Source organism: Anguilla rostrata, chromosome 15 (genome assembly GCF_018555375.3).
Source record: "Anguilla rostrata isolate EN2019 chromosome 15, ASM1855537v3, whole genome shotgun sequence".
In the NCBI taxonomy this organism is placed as follows: Eukaryota; Metazoa; Chordata; class Actinopteri; order Anguilliformes; family Anguillidae; genus Anguilla; species Anguilla rostrata.
The window spans coordinates 21,340,207-21,359,438 of NC_057947.1; the positions used below are offsets into that span (position 1 = coordinate 21,340,207).

Here is a 19,232-nt window from a genome sequence, read left to right on the forward strand (position 1 = left end):
ATGGTTAATGCAGCACTAGAAACTCTTTAGTTTGTAAATGGCATGCCCTAGATTCTCTCTTAAATAGCAAGTGTAGATGGGCTGAACGGCCTATCCTCATTATGGGTTCTTATGCTCTTACGGTATGGTATTATCCCTGTCCCGCTTGTTAGCCATTCGCACAAGGTCGCACAAGGGTGACACAGAGAATTCGGTGGCTTATTATAAGAGGGGAATTTGCGATAGGATATTTACTGAAGGATTCAATTGTCCTCTGAAAAGGAAGCAATTTGCATCTGTTTATGAAGATAATTTCATGCAAGTGCAGGGTCTGGTTATGAAGGCTGATTATATTGAGGTCATCTTTTGTGCCAGCCCTCTTTGATTTTAGTGTGATGACTGTTTACCTCAGCCGCCCCACCACGACTCACCCACATATGATTGGAGCTGATCGGAGATAGCTTTTCGGTAGTCCTCTTTTTTCAAATCAATAGATTATTATGATCCCTGTGATGTAATTTGTTTTCTGGCGAGTTGATTGTGGAGCTTAGCCAACTACGGAAAACTAACGCTTGCATGTAACGGTGAACAAAAGTGAAGGAAAAATTCTGAACGGATCCAGGGATGTAGTGTATGTTTTGTTTGTGTCAGAGGAGCGAGGTGTCCCCTGCCACGGAACGAGGTGACAGTTCCACTCTAATGAGGATTCATGGAGGGGGGCGGGCCAGAGCGCCTGCCTGTCACTTTCCCCAACCAGGGGCCATCAGTCTCGCGTCCGCCCCAAAGGCCTGCGCGCTCCCCTGGGTAAGACCGAGCGCACCACGCACGCCACAGACATTCATTCTGTCTGTTACAAATGAAGGCAGGGACAATGCTGATGCATTCGTGTTTCTGTGAGGAAACCAATGGAAAGCACTGGTGCGGAGATAGCTTTGGCTTGACACCAGAAGTTGCGATCACACATGGCTGTTTGGACTACATTGAATCACCAACACCCCCCTGCCCCCCCCCCCCCCCAAATAAAAATGGACACAAGTAAATAAATGGACACAAGTGAGTTTCTATGGCAGTGAAGATACCACAGCTGTAAAAAAAGCAGTCTAGGTAGTCTTTTGCTTTTGACATCATGGAAGACCATAGGTGTTGAGAGATCAATCTGTCAATAACCAATTCTCATGTAGTTAAAACGTACAGTAAGGACATGCCTCTGAGTGCAGAGTGTCTGAGCTGTTTTATGCTGGGTGACGCAGAAGGAGCAGGACAGGCATTGTGCACAGATTATAGTGGAGGCCATTTCTTCTTTCTGGCAGATATTTTATTTATAGGCTGTTCCAGTGCTTCTCTGAGAAATACAATAACACCCAAATGGAGAGAAAAGAAAATGTCTGGATGACGAATGACAGCCTGTCATAGGAAATCAAAGCCAAAAAAACAGACGAGAAAAATGGTGGGGCTGTGATATGAGTTTTATGGCTTTGTTGTTTTGTTTTTGCTGTAAATTAAAATTGAAATCAGTGTCTAGACAGAGGAAGCAAAGAAAGGATGTGTATGTGTGAGTGTGAAAGATTAAGTGTGATTTCTGGGATATAGATGGAGTGTGTGATGGAGTTAAAGAAAAGAGTGATTGTGTGTATGCAACATGTCTAGGACAGAGTGTGAATTTGGCAGTGTGTGTGTGTGTGTGTGTGTGTGTGTTGTATTTTATTGTCAAGGCAGTCAAAGCTCTACCAATGAAATGTGTTATTGCTTTGACGCTGATAAATGTTTGCCAGTTCTTTCGCTGATAAAGGAATTTATTGATTAATTGACTGAATGAGACATTAGCCATCCTGTTGCAGGAGAAAATATATTGCAATGTGTTGAGTATTTTCTCACTGTTTGGTGTCATTGGCATAGTTGAATACCAGAGGTATGGTGGCAGCATCTGTTTCCTTTTGATTATATGAGCGTAATACTGATTTGTTTATAATTTTACTTATTTTATGTATTTTACATATTTTACCAGTAACACACAGGTACTGATACAGTGATTTTTTCATAGGCAGTGGATCACAGGTTTGATTTCCATCTAAGACATTTCATGCTTGGTAAGCAAGTAGCTTGAACTGGCTTGATAAGATATACAGGTATCTAAACTGATCAGGTAATATAAGAAAGCTGAGCAAATAAACAGTGCTAACTTATGAAATTCCTTAAGAATCACAGGCATGAGAAATTCCGAGAAGCTATTGGGTGTTACTTGTTTCTCATATCAGAGCGGCTAGGCTTGTGGAGAGGCAGGAGGAAAAGACTACTATTTTGACACAAAAAACCTATCTCTGGAACAGTCATGGACTCACTGCTTTTATTTCCGAGGTCATTTGTTGTATGGTTCTGGGGGGAGATTGTAGAGGATGGGTAACATGGGTAACAGATGCAATGGCACATTGCACAATTGCTAGCCAATCAGGCTAGGGATTGTGGGACCCTAGCTGAATTGATGATGGCAAGGATGACACTACAGAGTTCAGAAATCTACCCCACCCCCCGATTACATTACATTACATTACATTACAGGCATTTGGCAGACGCTCTTATCCAGAGCGACGTACAACAAAGTGTATAACCATAACCAGGAACAAGTGTGTCGAAAACCCTAGAGAGAAGTACCATTCCAAGTGCTGGGAACAACCGCATAGTTCAACTTGGACCCTGTAGGTTAAACTGATTAACACTAACACAAACGAGAACAGCAACAACACAGTCTATACAAAAATACAAGCAGTAGTTAAGATGAGTTCATTAAGTCACCTACGAAACAGCTACCTAGTTACAACCCTAAGCTTACCGTCAATTTAGAGGTTACAGGGAGGTAGGGAGGGATGGGGAGAGGTGCAGCCTGAAGAGGTGAGTCTTCAGTTGTCGTTTGAAGTGGGTCAGTGTCTCAGCTGTTCTGACCTCCATGGGGAGGTCATTCCATCATCGTGGGGCCGGAACAGACAGGAGATGTCTTCAGTTAGCGCAGGTGCGAAGAGGGGGAGGTGCCAGTCGTCCTGAGGTAGCGGAACGGAGGGGTCTGGATCTCCATTTTGGTTCCACGTTGCAGCAGATCATGATGCCTTGGGGTTTTGCCACTGGAGGTTGAAAATATTTTACAGCTGCAGTGTGACCTGACCTGAAAATAAATAACAGGCAGGTTTACAATGAATGGTATCGAATCAGCAGTTGCTCAAATCTAGAAAAACAGGTGTGGTAGAGAGACAACAGCCTTGATCCTCGCTCATAAAATATTTTACGAAGACTGATCTGATCTGATCTGATTGCTTCTAAAACATATCAATATACCTCTGGGCTATTGTTACACGTTTCTTCTTTTTAGGCCCATTTTTTGAAAGAGGTCAGATAAAATTCTGGGCTGTAGCCAACATAGCAGTAGAATATGGATAGATAGAGAAAGGATTCTGTACATTGGACAGCTCCTCTAAATGTCCCTGAAAGCCAGTGATAATGGGATTCTCCAAGGTGCTAAATTAGATTAGTGCTTAGTTTATGCCATTGTAAATGAGGTCATTAGGCCTAGGCTATGTGAAACATACCCATCAAATACATACAACAAATAAAACCAAATGACAGTGTTTGTAGCATGGTGTAATTTAATTAGCCAATCTTTAATGTGCGACTCAAGGGTGTCAATTTGCTCATACAACTTGCTCTGGCTCAATACTTTAGTGGGCAATTTCTTCAAGATCATAGATTAAATTGTATTGCTGTACAATACGTTATCATTGAGTCTGTCCTCAACTAGAGGACTGTAAACTTGTTTGACGCCTGTTTGATAAGTTGAACTAAAGAGCATTTTTCTTTGGTACTCTTTATGTGATTCCATCTTTGCTTTATGAATGTTTCATCAGACTGAGTAAGAACTACAATACAAACATTATATGTGGCTGAGTTCCTTATCTGAGACCTGTCAACTTTTTCCAATTTAGTCTTGGCAAGTAAGCGTCAGTTCATATCACCAAGAGCTCCAGCTTCTGGTCAGCAAAATACATTTTTCTTTTTCACTCTTTGCATCAATACTTCAGATTTTCATCAATACTTTGATGAAACAGTTGTCAATATGGCGTGGAATGCAGGCACCTTCTTATGAAGAGAGAGAGAGAGAAAGAAAGAAAGAAAGAGAGAGAGTTACATAGAGAGAGATTTCTTTTAAGGATACTCCTATACGTTTACGTGACCTCCCTATGCATGTTCTTGTAATGATACATTTCTTTATCAGACATTTGCCTTGTAGGACAGCTTTTCACCACTCAGCGGTGTATGTAAGAGACAGCTTTGTAGAAACAGACTGAGTGAACAGCACCATGAGTCTCAACAGAGGATTCATCCAGGGATAGCAGAGGCTCACCTGCTTTTTTGACGTCTCTCATCAGTGTCTGCTTGCCTGACATTCTAAGCGGGAATTGGGGTTTTTTGAATTGATGAGGGATCGGAGAGTTTAAAAAAAAAAATTATTCTCCCTGTCTCCTTGTCTGTTGCCAGCCCTGAAGCTTTCACTTCTAATGTCAGTTCTCACCCAATTCCATCTTCAGGATTGTGCTCGGTGGAGTTTCTCACTGAAACGCAGACGTAAGAGGTTTTCCGGGGGTCTTGTCTAAAACAGCTACCCCTGCCGCAGACTTGTAATCTAAGTAAGAGTAATAAAGGAAACGCAGTGAAGCGGAGCCCTCTCATTGGCCATATTTCTGCTTATGACTGAGCTAATAACTGAAAGCACAAGGACTGAGGAAAGCACTCAGTAGGGGTGTTTGAAGAATAAACCCTACGCATGAGCGGGTTTGCCAATTTAGGGCTGCCTGCAATATTCAAGGACACGGCGTCCACGCATTTTCACCATCTTGGCTCAAGCGCATTACGCAGCGAAAAAGCCACATTCATCATGCGAGGCACTGTGATGTCACAATGATGGCGAGCTGAAGTGGGCAAAGCGTGGGGGTTAAAAGAGTCAGAGATGGGAACGCTGTTTTCAGTCTTCAAGCACGCGAGGTTCGCAGGGTCTCTCACTGTCTCACTCAGTGATAGCCCCAGTGATACCCCTGTGATTATTGTAACCTGAGATCAAATGAGATCATTGTGATAAGAGACAGGTTGTAAAGAATACAACTCTAAATACCCCCACCCCCCCAGCAACGAGGTTGTCATTGTGAAGTTTGTCATTCACTGACATCCTCAACATTTGTGTACAGGTTCTTCCTTGTAGCAGACTGCTGTAATCTTCTGTGGGAGAGGGGGAAAAAAAACTATTGGGCCAGAGTTTTTGAGGAATCTGGACATAATAGGGCTGCCTAGCCATGCCTAACCTCTGTTGGCCAGGGCAACGGCATACAATTTCTTCTCTTTGAGGGAACCCATCTGCCTGTAATCAAGGTCAGGGCACTCAGAGATGATGCAGCGGTATTTATTCATTCTTATTTTATTTATTTTCTGCCTCTGACTTAGGATCCTAAGACTCAATGCTTTGAGAGGCTCTCTCCTGGTGTCACAGTGTTTTTTTTTTGTTGTTTTTTTTTTGAGTGCTGCTGCTTGTCACATGACAGGTGGCAGCTTGCTGCACCCAGGCTGGGAGTAAGGTAAGCTGTTGTTATCGTGTGGTCAGGAAGCACAAATGGCTCATTTTAATGGGGACTGCAACACAGAAACAGGTGGCCCGCGAGTGGTGGAGGTATAGAAAAAGAAAGGGAGTGGGTCGAAGGTCAGCCGCACGATTACTTCCTGCCGGTGAGATGCAAAACTGCCGCAGTAATTCATCAGGACAGCGCAATAAACGTAATCAGCGGTAATAAAATGGGGCAGCGGGGGCCTTCTCAGGCTCCTCAGAAAGCACTCCATTTGGGCTCCGCTTGCAGACATGCTACACAATCGGGAGTTATTATTTATCGAGTGTGCTTCTTCCTGGAGCTGCGCGTACCAAGGACGTGCATCAGCTGTGCTCGTCTGGCCGTCCAGCTGCGGAGGTTTATTACGGCGGTGGAGATGAAAATTTTCCATGACATACGCGTCTGTGAGGCCAGCCAGTCTCCAGCCCTCTAAACTCTACAGCTCTTCTCTTCGGTGCTGCCCATAAAATCTGTGCACTCTAAATAGGTCAAATCAGCACAAAGCAGTTACCTGGGGGAAATGAATGCCTCTTTTCCAGCTCATACTGTTTATGCATGGGCGGAAAACTGAGAGGAGAATGAAGACAAAGATGCTAGACAGGTACCTCACTCCCATCCTATAAGTGCATAGGAAAGTGTATATGAAATACATTTGTGCTGTACAATATGAATTCATCAAAGCCATTACATATAAGCAGAATTGTGGTAATACGCAACATGCATATAGTCATTTGAAGACTGAAAAGATGCTGAGCGGTCATTGACCTCCTCGGTTGGGTGTGCAGGCTGAGGGTAGAGGGCAGCCCTGCCATGACAGGGGCCTGAGGACCCGCCCGAGCATGCTGCCAGTGGAGCTAATAATAAAGCTCACTAGGGGGCTGGGCCACCATGAATTATTCAGCCGTGGCTCCTCTCCAGGGACCGAGTGGCAGACAGCCAGAAATAGGGAGAATAAATGAGACAGAGGAGCGAGGGAGAGGGAGGAGACAGAGAGAGAGGAGAGAGATAGAAGCTTTCGGCGAACCGTTTGAACAGGTTTGACAGAGCTGCGGGGGAGAGAGGTGCGGAGCGAAGGGGGTCAGCGCGGGGCTGTTTGTCATTGCGGCCAGGTGCGCCGCGGGCCGGTCCCGGGGCCAACCGGCGAGCGGGTCGCTCACAGCGCCGCCGAGCCCCGCCGCGGCCCGCGGCGTTAGCCTCCAGCCGGCGCACCGCGGCGACGGCTCGTTTAGTGTCCCTTTGAGCTCCTCTGGGCCGCTGATTTACACTGAGCTGCGGTGTGTGCTAGGGCGTGAACTGGAGTGACCCGGCAGGGAGGGGGCTGGGCGCTGCGGTCAGGGGGGACATGCGGGGGTCAGCTCAGGTGAGGTCGCAGGTCACTGATTTAAGTCCCTCGCCCCGGCGCTGCAAGGTGACAGATGGATTTGTTTATGCTGGGAGTCCAGGTGATTGATGCTTGGCGGTTCGTGACCGTCCAACTTCTAGAGGACGGGAAGGAAGACGCACGGAGGCTTCTGAATGATTCTGTGCAAGTAGGCTCATGTATTCAGCTGGCTGCTCGTGTCACGGAAAAACAATGGCCTGTGATTGGTCTTTATCACCTTCTTTGGTGTTATTCTTTTTCTTTTCCTTCTTCTGTCTCTTCTGTGTATTCTTATTTTTCCTCTTCTTCTAGATGGATTATCGCACCGCACCACACCATTCCTTTATTTAATTAACACCATTTTGTTATTTATAGTCTGAAGTTAATAGCTTGTCATTTATTCCTCAAAAAATAAGCAGAGCTAATTTTAAATAAAAGAACAAATTACAAATGGATGCCGTTAGAAAGGGAGTAACAGATGGCCTGGTGGTAACAAACAGGGAAATGAGATTTGTACAGTGCTGTGACTCTGGTATTAGCAGGCAGGGTTATGAGAATCTGTTCAGTAAATAGTTGGGAATGGTTCCCAGTTTTACTCATTTCACTTGTTTACTCCCCCTTGGCTGGTAGTCATGGCAATATGGGCCAGATGGGGGAGGGGGCTCTCTTTTGAACATGAAGAAAAATCACTTCTGGCTGCTCAGGTATTCAAATAATAATAAATAGAACTCTTCCATAGTGGGTGCACCATGTTTAATATTATATATTGTATTCTGCTACAGAAGCAGTATAATTTCCATCTTGAAATTCAAAAAGTCCACAAAGCAGTCCTTCGATCCTTCAGAAGTCCCCTTCTATCAATATTCATACAGATGAGCAAAATATTCTGCTCTTAACTACCTGCGATTTAATCCACATTACTGATTCCACTGAAGACTTCTGAATTATACACATAAAAACTAACCAAATCTCACACAGAGCTGAATAATTCCTCTCAGCATCCATTATTAGATGCAATCCAGCAAGACAAATAGCCCCTTCTGCCCCCGTGTGTATTTGGGGGTATAAGAAGCATTGGTTTCACTTCTTCAGGCTACTACATCTCAGGAGACCGATTTTTCTGAGCCTCTGTGTGGGGGTCAGTGGTAAACACACCTTGTCTGTAGTCAAAGATCCCACTGTTGAGACATGGTGCACCCTTACCGCTGTGCGACATCTGCTGGTGAGGAGGACCAATGCCAAGCAATGCTAAGAAGAGAGAGAAAGAGAGTGCTTCCCCAAGGAAATTTTTAATAGTGGGCAGTGTTGTTGCCATGGGGGTTGTTGGGGTTGAGAGCAGTGTGGACCAGTGGGTGGTGGTGTTTGCAGTGGCGACAACATTCTTGTCCCAAATCAACAGTGACACCAGCTCTACATTGAGCATACTGCTCAGGGAAGGGACAGGTGGTATTAAGAAAGGATGGTAAATATAGTTCCTTCCTCAACTGTGCATATGCTCCGTGTACCCATGGCCACCTCCAAGGACTGGATGTTCAGCTCTTACAAAGCCTTGCTTTTATTAGCAGTACTGTTGCTACAGTAAGTATCTCACTACTACTACTACTACTACTAATACTGAGTATTGCAACCAATATGGAAGGAACTGGGGAGAGTTGTTGCTATGGTTACCACAAGCAACATCTCATCTTGTTGCTTTCTGTCAAAGTTTCATGTGAACGGGTCAGTTTTAAAATGCTGCAAACCACAGGTTTTGTGAATAGTCACCAGTTGCAGCTTGTCACCTCTCAAATCTATCTAGCCTTTACTCCCCAGAATGAAAGCATTATTCAGGGACAAAGAAAACAGAAATTAAAACATAACATGTTCAGCCGTCAACTGCGGTACCGTGAACACCATAACCAGATGTGACATCCATGTTAATAAAAATAGCAACCACGGTCTTCTGGGTGGATGTGTTATGATATGACATTGCATTTTGATACAGATTATTCTCTTGAAAACCTATAATTCTATGGTACAGTAAAGTGAACCTTTTTTTTAAATTTAGGCCTATATGTACTGTATGCTACCTAGTTTTAGTATCAATTCATTAATATAAGTAAGAGTTAAGAACATTGTGCGTGGGTGCTGTGTAAGTTCAAAATCTTATGTGGATTGATGGTGGTGGGATTTCCATTGCAGTAAATTAGAAGCTGTTGACGGGGAGTGGCGATTACTGGGCGGCTGCTCAGGATTAGTGTGCGTTGGCAGAGGAAACACTGAACATCAGCACAGAGGGGAGAACCACTGAACATTAGTACAGAGAGAAGAGAACAGCTGAACATCAACAAAGATAGGAGAACAGCTGAATATCAACACGGAGAGTTCAGCTGAACATGAACACAGAGATAAAGTAGAAAAGCTGAACACCAACAGAGAGTGAGAGAACAGCTGAGACACAGACAGAACAGCTGGAAACTGCAGCACGGCACTGAAATCAGTTGTGACCTGGAACAACCTGCTGGGCCCAGCCTGCAACGAGGACAGTGATGGAGAGACAGCAAGGAGAATACCTGCAGTGTGCCGGCCAGCTCAGGGGCCACAGAGTGTGACTGATCCCCCACACACTGCCCTTCCCAGCATGCACTCCTCTTAGAGCATGAAGTGTCTGCCGTGTGGAGCTAGGAGGCCTCTTTTTTCCCTTTCCTTTTATTTACTCATCATTCCCCGCGGATCAAGTGGCGCACAAAGTACGCGTGCCATGCAATTAATTTTCCCTTCCTTTCATGACTGGTCGCTCTGCCTGCTACCTTTTCCTGTGATTTTGTTTCCATTGATTGCAACATCATGAAATGGCGAAGCAGTTTAGCAGTGTCTGCTCTTGCTCATATATCACAGGGCAGCGCAGTTCAGCTCTGAGGCTTTTTCATCATAAGAAACAGCCTCCACGTGTCAGGCCTTGTAATCGGATTCCGGAACCATCTAACTAAAGGAACGCTGAGAACCGTGTGGTGATTACTGTTTATATCAAAACAATAACTCAATGGCCCATTTCATCCAAGCAGAACCTTCATTTCTACAGGTTCTGTTAATCCAAACTGGATGGTGATTTGTTAATAGGACATTGATAGGACTGTTTTTTTTTTTTTGCATTTCAGCACAAAAAGGAGTAATTAAGTTCAGGGAACAGCACTGTGAGCAGTCAAAGCCACTGTGTCGTGAGACCAGAAGGATGTAGAGGGATGGTGTGGTTCAACTCTAACTGTCTGAAACCTGTGATGGACATTGCCAGACAAAGTGTCATACCAGCAAGCAACTGCATTGTAAAGATAGCATAAGAAATTCACCTGTGCAAATGAGCAAGAACCAATGGAAAATAGTAGCTACCTGAGCAGCATGACTGAGTAGAGGCTAAGGTATTTGAACTTGTTTTAAAGGCTTAGTGTCCTTGGTGTGACTTGTTCACTTGGAATTAAATGTTTGGTCTGGGAACTGGCTTAGCAGGTCAAATGAGAGTGAACCATAATAACAGGTTTAGTTTGACCCCAAAACTGGTGAGTATTTTATACAGTGGAAGTCAGTGGCACTGTTATAACGGGACAGAACTGTCTGTGTATAGGTGGGCAACTAGGAAACAATTTCATTGAACATAATATTTATTTTTCACCTAATGTGACATGGAATTTACCTTTGTGACATGGAAAATTGATTTAATAATTTTTTCTCCCTGTACGCACCATTTAACCATTTTAAAAATTTTAGTTTTGATATACAAATCAGGCAACTACTTCTCATTTCAGTTACAATCCTCAATGATTTCAAAATTAAAGCTTGCTGGACTTGTTGGAAAGCTTGGTGGCAGATGGTTAGCAACAAATGCTATGCACGCACATTCTGATTGCTGATTGGTAATTCAGCTAATCAAGCATGCAGGACGGGCTTCCAGAAATTGAAAGTGGAGAGAAAATGGGGAGAAAGCGCAAACAAGCTGCTGATTATGCAATGAAATGTAATAAGTTGTCCATTTTTGGAATTAAAATCAAATTTTCACCCTGATCATTTCATTGTTATTTTTATTATCCAGTTTTCACCCAGATTTTATAATTAGGCTATTTTTAATAGTCAAATAAACACTGATAAAATCTAAGATTTATTATTATTAAAAATAATAATAATGAAATAAAACCTGAATACAATGAGCCTTATATATAATATGCTATAATTTAATATCTATCTATCTATCTATCTATCTATCTATCTATCTATCTATCTATCTATCTATATGTCTATCTGTCTGTCTGTCTGTCTGTCTGTCTATCTAGGCAATGGGTAGCAGCTGCCACACTGCCTGAGTGTGGGGTTGGCACTGTCCATGGTTCTGCGGCACTCCCTGGTACCAGGAACAAGCATTATGCAAATGTATGCTATGCATGGTGCTCTGGGTGTCTGCTGAGTAATAATCATTTAGATAATAAATCCATATAGTACATTATAAAATGTTACATTTGTGTCTGTGTACCAGAGTAGTTGCATATGCTTGTGCTATCTAAGTACTATGTAAACACACTGCTATGTGCAGTACTTATATAGACTCATGTAATACCATCAAGACTTGACAATATAAATATGGCAAGAGGCGTGTGACAAAGTGAATTTGTATGACGCACATGCCATACTAGCATATTGAACTAGATCGATACAAGGTCAGTGTAATGTAAGTAAAGTTATGTTTATTTAATGTTCTTTTTTTAATAAATACCCTGGTTTCATTGTTGGCTTCATTCATTACATGAAACAAAAATACCTCACTCAGGTCGGATACTTTGCAGATAATTAAAACAGACTAGAACTGCTGCACCTTAATAAAATATGATTTGAGGCAATGCAATGAACCTTTTCATATTTTTCAAGCCGGTCTTTTAGCCAGCTTTAAATCCACAGCTGCACTGCAGTTGCATTATACATGAGGCATTAACCCACATCCCCTGCAGCAGAACTCTGGATACATATGAAATTAACTTTTTTCTTCTGTCGAGACAGACTTCTCATACAAGAGCTGAACAGGGCCAAAAAAGTCCTCTCTGACCCCACAGTAATTATTATTGCTGTTTGTTTATTGACCGGTGGAGAGATGTCAGCTCTGTGCTTTCCTCACGGAAGAGAAGGCAGTTTTTCTTTCCCTGTATCAGCCAGTTCCTCAATGAAATGTCTCAGATTTTCAGTTTATATTGTCCCAGGATGAGTTTCCCAGCAATGGTAACCAAAAGGGATAAAGGAATCATCTGCTGACAACAATGCATACAAATTTCAAAATGGCTGAGGTAGGGTTTCCAATGTATTGCTTTTATTGCTGCCTTTAGCAACTGGTTGGATCCCATCAGCATTTTTTTTCTGAAAATGCCAAGCAACGTATCTTGCGATTTTCAACAGTAATATGCAAAACATTTATGAATTAAAATGGCATGAGTAATTGTACTATCATGCATTGTTGTTTGTGTTTCTTGCAAAACCAAGTGGCATTGCCTGCTGCATGCTGTTCTGCACAACTGGCGGTGTGCTGTTTTACTGAAGATTAACAGGTGCACTGACAAATAACATTACGCAATTATGTCACAACAGTTCATGACAAGCTTAGTGTTTGCTTCAGAGAGCCAGACAGTGCAAGTGGGCTGAGTGGAATATGTGACTGTCACATTTTGACATATTCCATATATTTTTATATAATCCTCATTTCGTGTTAGTTCTACTGGTATAGTCACTCATTACATTTCTGTAAAGTGACAAGCATTTCCTTAATGTGCAGGTTGACATTCAGCCTTGTTTTTACATGAACTGATCCGGCACACCTCAGCAACCTTCTGACTGTGGACTTCATTTCCCTCAGTGATCAGTCCATTTCGAAACATTCACAACTAAATCTATTAAAGGCATAAAAGTGAATAAATCACAGGTACTACATTCATGGAATGGGGGATACGGCAAGTTTTAATATTATTTCAATTTAAATTTACAGTTACAACAATGTGAGCAATAAGGAAACAACTCAAAAGCAATATTTTGTCTGTTCAGGTGAGAAGCCGAGGTATAATTTCACTGACCATGCTCCACAGTATTATACAAGTAGCCAAGGCAAATGCAGTGATCACAAGGTGATCTTGTGGGTTGTACTTGCCTTTATATTGCGTGTGTTGGGTAGACTGCCCTATCAGATGTTTGAAGGCTCGAGCTGGAGGGATGCTAATTAGATTGGACCCAAGACAAGCTTTTAGAGGTATGACATGGGCATCTGTTAAGAGCATGCAATCAGTGTTAGTCTGGTGCCTGTACTTTAGAATGTGTAGATTAGTGTGACTGTGGCATTGATTCAATCAACATTTGCCCTTAACTTTGACTTACAGTGAAATGTAAACGAGAATTTTCTTCACAAACACAGTTTAGCGAGTTCAACAAACAATAAAACTTAACTTGCCAATTTGAGTTTTGTGAAGAAAAACGTTTGCACTTGCATCAACCTTTATGTCAGTTAAGGGCACATATTGATTTAATACAGGCCAGTACATTTTACCAACTGATTGACCTACGAGGTCACATGAGGTAGCCTGAACAAAAGAAATATCATAAAATCACAAATCATCTACAATATTGTCAAGTGTTGAAATATGAGTGACTTTCCACAATCCCTTCTATGGATTGGAACAAAACCTCCAGGCAGTCTATGTCTCAATCAGAACACAGTATGCTTTTTTTTGAATGACAAATCTGTATCACATATAATTTCATCAACCACTGCATTCATAATGCTATAGACTAGTGCAGCACAGATTTACTGATTTTGACATTAACTGGATGGGTTTTTTTATTTATTTGTTTTGCCATGTTCCACAGTATTTGACAACAGAGATTTTTTAAACATGAGTGAATTTGTGCAGCGTCCAAGCAGCATTGATTACTTGAGAATAGGACGAATTGGGCTACCAGAGCTGAGAAAAAATATTAGCATGCCCATTCAAATAATTATGCTGCCTTTTATTGAATTTGCAGTCTCATCATGCTCCATCTTTGTCAACAAAATGTTGCTTGACATGTTATTTGAAAGGGCCGTCAGTCTTAAACAGGAATGATCTCAATTTAATTCCTTCACTACTTGCAGCTGTGAGCTTCATTGAGCACCATGAAGCTCAATGAAGAGTGCTCTCATGCTGCATAATGATTTTTTAAGTTTCCAGTTTACTTCTTTGGGGGGTTTTGTTTTCATATAGTGAAACAGGCAGCAGACCTAAAGTTCAATAGGAACTGCAGCGATTGCAGCATTGGCCAGCCATGATCCAGAGTGACAGAGTGAAGGTTTACAAGTGAAGCTTGTCCTTGTCAGTTTTGACTGGGCTGGTTGGAGTCCATATTTGCGTGATTGATTGCCCTGCTGATGGCTGTGTGTCTGCCTCTGTCTTTCAGGACCTGGGGGGCGGGAGTCCCCCACAGCGGAACTGGAAGGGAATAGCCATCGCTCTGCTGGTCATTCTGGTGGTCTGCTCCCTCATCACCATGTCTGTCATCTTGCTGACGCCAGGTAATATAGAGTGTGGGTTATAGCATGTGGTTATCGAGAGTGGGGATATAGAATATAGGGTTAGAGTGTTGGGGTGACAGATTGTGGCTGCAGAATGCAGCTATAGTGTAGAGATATGGTGTGTGGGCTTATAGATTGTGAAAGTGGAATCACGTACTGTAGGACTGTAGGACTGTAGCGTGACATGACATTAAAATGACATGGTATCTTTTATGCCATGCCTGTGTTACTTTTATGTCAACATACATTGTTACAAAAACAATATGGAACAGATGTAATAACAATGACGAGTAAAATATACATTACATTTTTTGTGATCGATTGTTTTCTATTATAGCATAAGACGGACATTCAAGAATTTTAAAAATAGACAAAAAAAAAAAAAAACTACGTACATTTTTGCCTTAGCTTTGCCAGATGCTACCAGAGAGAGAGAAAAAAATAATTCAAATAAAAATGAAGAAATACACACATCCAGCTAATAAATTACATCAACTACACATGTATAACCATACATTTGAATTAACTCAGACCTGAATACCGCTGAATTTTATTACTAACTTTTCACATACAGTAACCATGAAAAAAAAAAAACTACCTGAGACCAAGAAAATAATAACAGAAATAATAATGGGTATTTTATTTCAGCGGATACCACTGCTGGTAGTGACACAAAACTGACTGTGGAAGATCTGTTCAAACCAGAATTTGAAGTTCACGACCCTGAGCCCAGATGGATCAGTGGTAAGGATCTCCAGGTTTTATCCTCCTCTTTCATTGGTTCATTTTACGGGGCTGCTCCCCCCTTGGCAGACACTGGGAAGCGACATTTGCTGTCAGAGTAAACAGAGATTTATGATATTTCCTTCACCAAACTTTCTTCCGCCATAAAACAGATATGATTTTTGGTAATATTGCACTTTGTATTTGTCAGCTGAAAAAATTCTCTATATATGTAATACATGCATCATTGTGTTTATGAGCATTGTCCATGAGTGCAGGATGTTTCAGTTTCTTTTGCCATTCTGTGAGCAGTGTAATAAGCATAAATTGCCATAATATCTAGGACTGTATAACCACAGCAATGCCCATTATTCTATATTAGTATGTTTAAGCATGTTTCTCATATAAGAATTTTCAGTTTTTAGTTTGCCAGTCAGTGGAGCATGACAGATGTGGGGAAACATGATGCCTAATCAATGTTGTTCTCATAACTGTGGAAAAAAAGTGCTTTTAAGATTGAATATGGGCACTTAGCGTTAGCACATTCAGCAGCATGGGAATTTTGCTAAATGATACCAGCTGGCTCCTAATAGGAGTGAATTCAACCCTCTTGTGTTGTCTTTGATGTTTAGATAGAGAACCTGTTCAGTTGCAGCTCCCAAGCTGTTTCCACTGGATTGCTGAATGATCAGACATCCTCAGAAACCAAACGGCATTCTGTAAAACGGCCGGGCCCACAAACACTTTTGGCACAAAAAAACAAACAAACAAACAACAAAAAACCTTATGCTTACAACCATCTTGTCAGTAGAAAGCATTTCCATAATTTTGTACAGTTAATACTTCAAAGGTGAAAGAGCGAGGCTCGTAAGACAGCAGAGGGAGGCTAATTTTGCTGCCTGCACTGTTTTCAGGGGATAGATGCCGAGGGATGCTTGCCTCGCTCTGTGGAAACTGGATCACAGGCGAGACCCGCTTACATTATTCAGGGCCCACATTAAGAGTCTCAGCGGTGTCAACTGAGCGCTGTCGTCCTAAGCTCATATTGGCGTATCGATCTCCCCGTGCTCTGAGGAAGAGGCATGTTTTAAAGCTGGGCTTTCCGAGCAGCCAGGCTGTGAGTGAATTTGGCAGCGTGGAAGGGTAAACGAATGAATTAGTCACCGTTTGGGGTTTGCATGGATGGAATGATTCCATTACCCTGAGTGGCCTCATCGGATCCTCTGTCCCTCCCGCCCTCCTCTCCTCAGGCCATTTCAGCTCTTGTGTTCTTTTCTTCCCTCCCTCGTACTTTCACATCTGTCTCTGGGAGTTTAGGTTTTATTGTCCAAGGGCAATAGGAGGTGGGGTGGGCTGAGTCCTTTCCTCTGTGTCAATAACTCATAACTCCAAGAGCATGAACCATTATTCTGTATGGCAGGCCCAGCTTCACAAACCAAAAAAGGGATTGTCAAGTGCGAGCAGTCAAATCCAGGATTATTAGCTACGATGAATATTGTTGAATATGTGTGGTTTTTCAGCAATTTGCTGGTGAAATGTTGAATGAGAGAAAGAGACAGCTAGAGAGATTAGGGGGACTTTGAGCCTGACAGGGAAATAGACAGACATAAGTACAAACAAGCAGATGGACAAACAGTGACCCTCAGCTTGTTGGCTGGGGAGGAGCTTAAGCATTTATGCACATTTGAAACAGAATCTTGTTTTCCTTTTGTACAGTACTGAGTAAGGCTACTCTAAAGTACCCCTTGGATGGAATTTCATAATCTATATTCTGCCAGTCTGCCTGCTGAGAGAAATCTGCACAAACAGCCTGAAATCGGGATGATCCTCACATTTGGAATTATGTCTCATTTTTTTCTTTGTCCTCCGCTGTGTAAATCACATAATTGTGCTTAGTGAATTGATGATAGTGACAATTTACAGTCATTATTATTCATTATTCTTAACGCATGTGTGTGTGTGTGTGTGTGTGTGTGTGTGTGTGTGCATGTCTGTGAATGTTTGTCTGTGTGTATGTTTGTGCATGTGTGTCTGTGTGCAAGGGCATGCGTGTGTGTGCACGTGAGTGTGAGTGTGTGTGGGTGTGTGCATGTACACGTGTGCCTGTGCGTGCGTGTGTGTCTGTGTAGCTGAATCAGTCCGACTGTGTGGCTGCATTTAAGTGAGATGGTTCATCACAGTGTTTTGGTTGTGTTCTAATCAGTGAGCATTGTACAGAGAAGAGAGGATCTGAGCTGTGTGCTGCTGTGAGAGGAGGGGTGGAGGTAATCATCTCTGACCAAACTGTCCTCCATCTAGCGCAGGGAGGTGCTTAGACCCATCTCTAATCATAACATCGCCGCAGTCCCCCACCAGGGAGATTAACAAATCAAAGAGCAGACCCCCCCCCAACACTGCTTCACTGCTAATGAACAGGAAAGCGCGACACAAAATACAACAGGACAAGCTGGCAGCTCTGCTCCATAAAGGCCACCTACAATGATTCTATGCAAATAAATAAATATATTTTGCCCATTTGTGCACCTCGAGCTTCAGTTGCATTTTGGAATTCATGGAAGATGTCAAAAACCATTTGGAAATGAACCCAGGGGGAAATGTTCCATTTTAACCTGCCAAGTGCCAGACCGAGCCAAGGAGTCTTTCTCGGCTGATGAGTAAACCTGGATCTCAGAGTCATTTGCACTAAATTCTCCCCATTTGGTGATTTAACCTTGAGGCTGAGTACAATTTCAGTGAGAATTAGCTTTTCTCACTGTCATTTACAATCATTCTCTTTACCCGTGAATGTTATTGTCAGACTTATGAGGTCATGAAGGAAAAAGCTGAAGAACTGATTTGGTCCCAAAGCCCCAAAATAGTCATGACATAGCCATGTGCAGAAAATGCAGGGGAATGACATGTATTTATTATTATTATTATTATTATTATATTGCAAGTCACTTAACCAACCTATTCTGTGTAATAGTAATGCAGACAGAAGATCCCTTACTGAATGATCTAATGCAATATTTAAAATACAAACCACATTGTGGTTAAATCAAATGCAGGCCTTATTTGTTCAGAGGAGATGGCTTGATTACATTGTTCCCCATTAAAAAAGTGGAAGTAAATGGCAAGAAAAGCATAAATAAATAAATAAATGTTTTTTTTTTTTTTTTTTTTTTTTTTTTTTTGCTTAGCTTCTGACAATGTTCCCTACAGTGCCTTGCAGTTTCAGGCTTCAAACGTTCCTTCCCAGTCAGACAGTGATTCAACTTTCGGCCCTCTCTACCCCGATTAATAATACAGCACTCCGGTAATCAGAGTGGAGGTGGGCTGAAACATCCTGTGTGACAATCAGCTGACATCAGAGTCCCTTTACAGCAGAGCACTGTGCAGGAACCGACTTTGCAGGCACCGTTCTCATGCAAGCTCACAGACGGCCTTCACAGAACAAGGCTGGGCTGGAGTGATTGCAGGTTCAAGTTCCAGATAGGGAACTGTGCAAGATCATTATATGGGCAACAGTGCATGGTTTCAGTGAATACTCATGAATAGAAACAAGCTAAAGTTCAGAGACGTTTGGACTGACACATTTTGAACATCTTAGTCTGTCAGAGAATGGTGCTGAAGGGATCGGTGGCCTAAACTAGCACTTCTTTTTGAGAAATGTAAACAAATTATTAATTGTTGGGGCTCCATATGCACATATGGATAACTCGCTATTTTCGATTTGCCAATGGATTTTCGACTTGAGAGATATTTTTAAAAATGATTTTAAGTCTCATTACAAGACTAAAACTCTCGTTAAAACAGAATGCGTTAATGAAGAATAATTATATGTCATCACCATGTCCATGTTGCTGTATGGCTGTGTAGGTTATTGATAGGTCCTCATTTTGCATGTAACACGGATGTAGACTCTGGAAGTAGTTCTTTGTTGAATACCCTCTGATTGCTTTTCGATAAAACTTATTTTCTAGCAACTAAAACCTAACTATATTCTTGA

At 42.2% G+C, this 19,232-nt stretch overlaps 1 protein-coding gene across 3 annotated transcripts in view; it reads left to right on the plus strand.

Annotated features, from left to right (window-relative positions):
- LOC135240577 (inactive dipeptidyl peptidase 10-like) overlaps positions 1-19,232 on the plus strand; it is a 169,755-nt gene that overhangs the window by 76,967 nt on the left and 73,556 nt on the right. For all 3 annotated transcript variants that reach the window (XM_064310206.1, XM_064310204.1, XM_064310205.1), the window contains exons 2-3: positions 14,407-14,521; positions 15,170-15,265. In XM_064310206.1, coding sequence (XP_064166276.1) covers positions 14,407-14,521; positions 15,170-15,265 — 211 coding nt within the window. The remainder of the gene's footprint in view (positions 1-14,406; positions 14,522-15,169; positions 15,266-19,232) is intronic.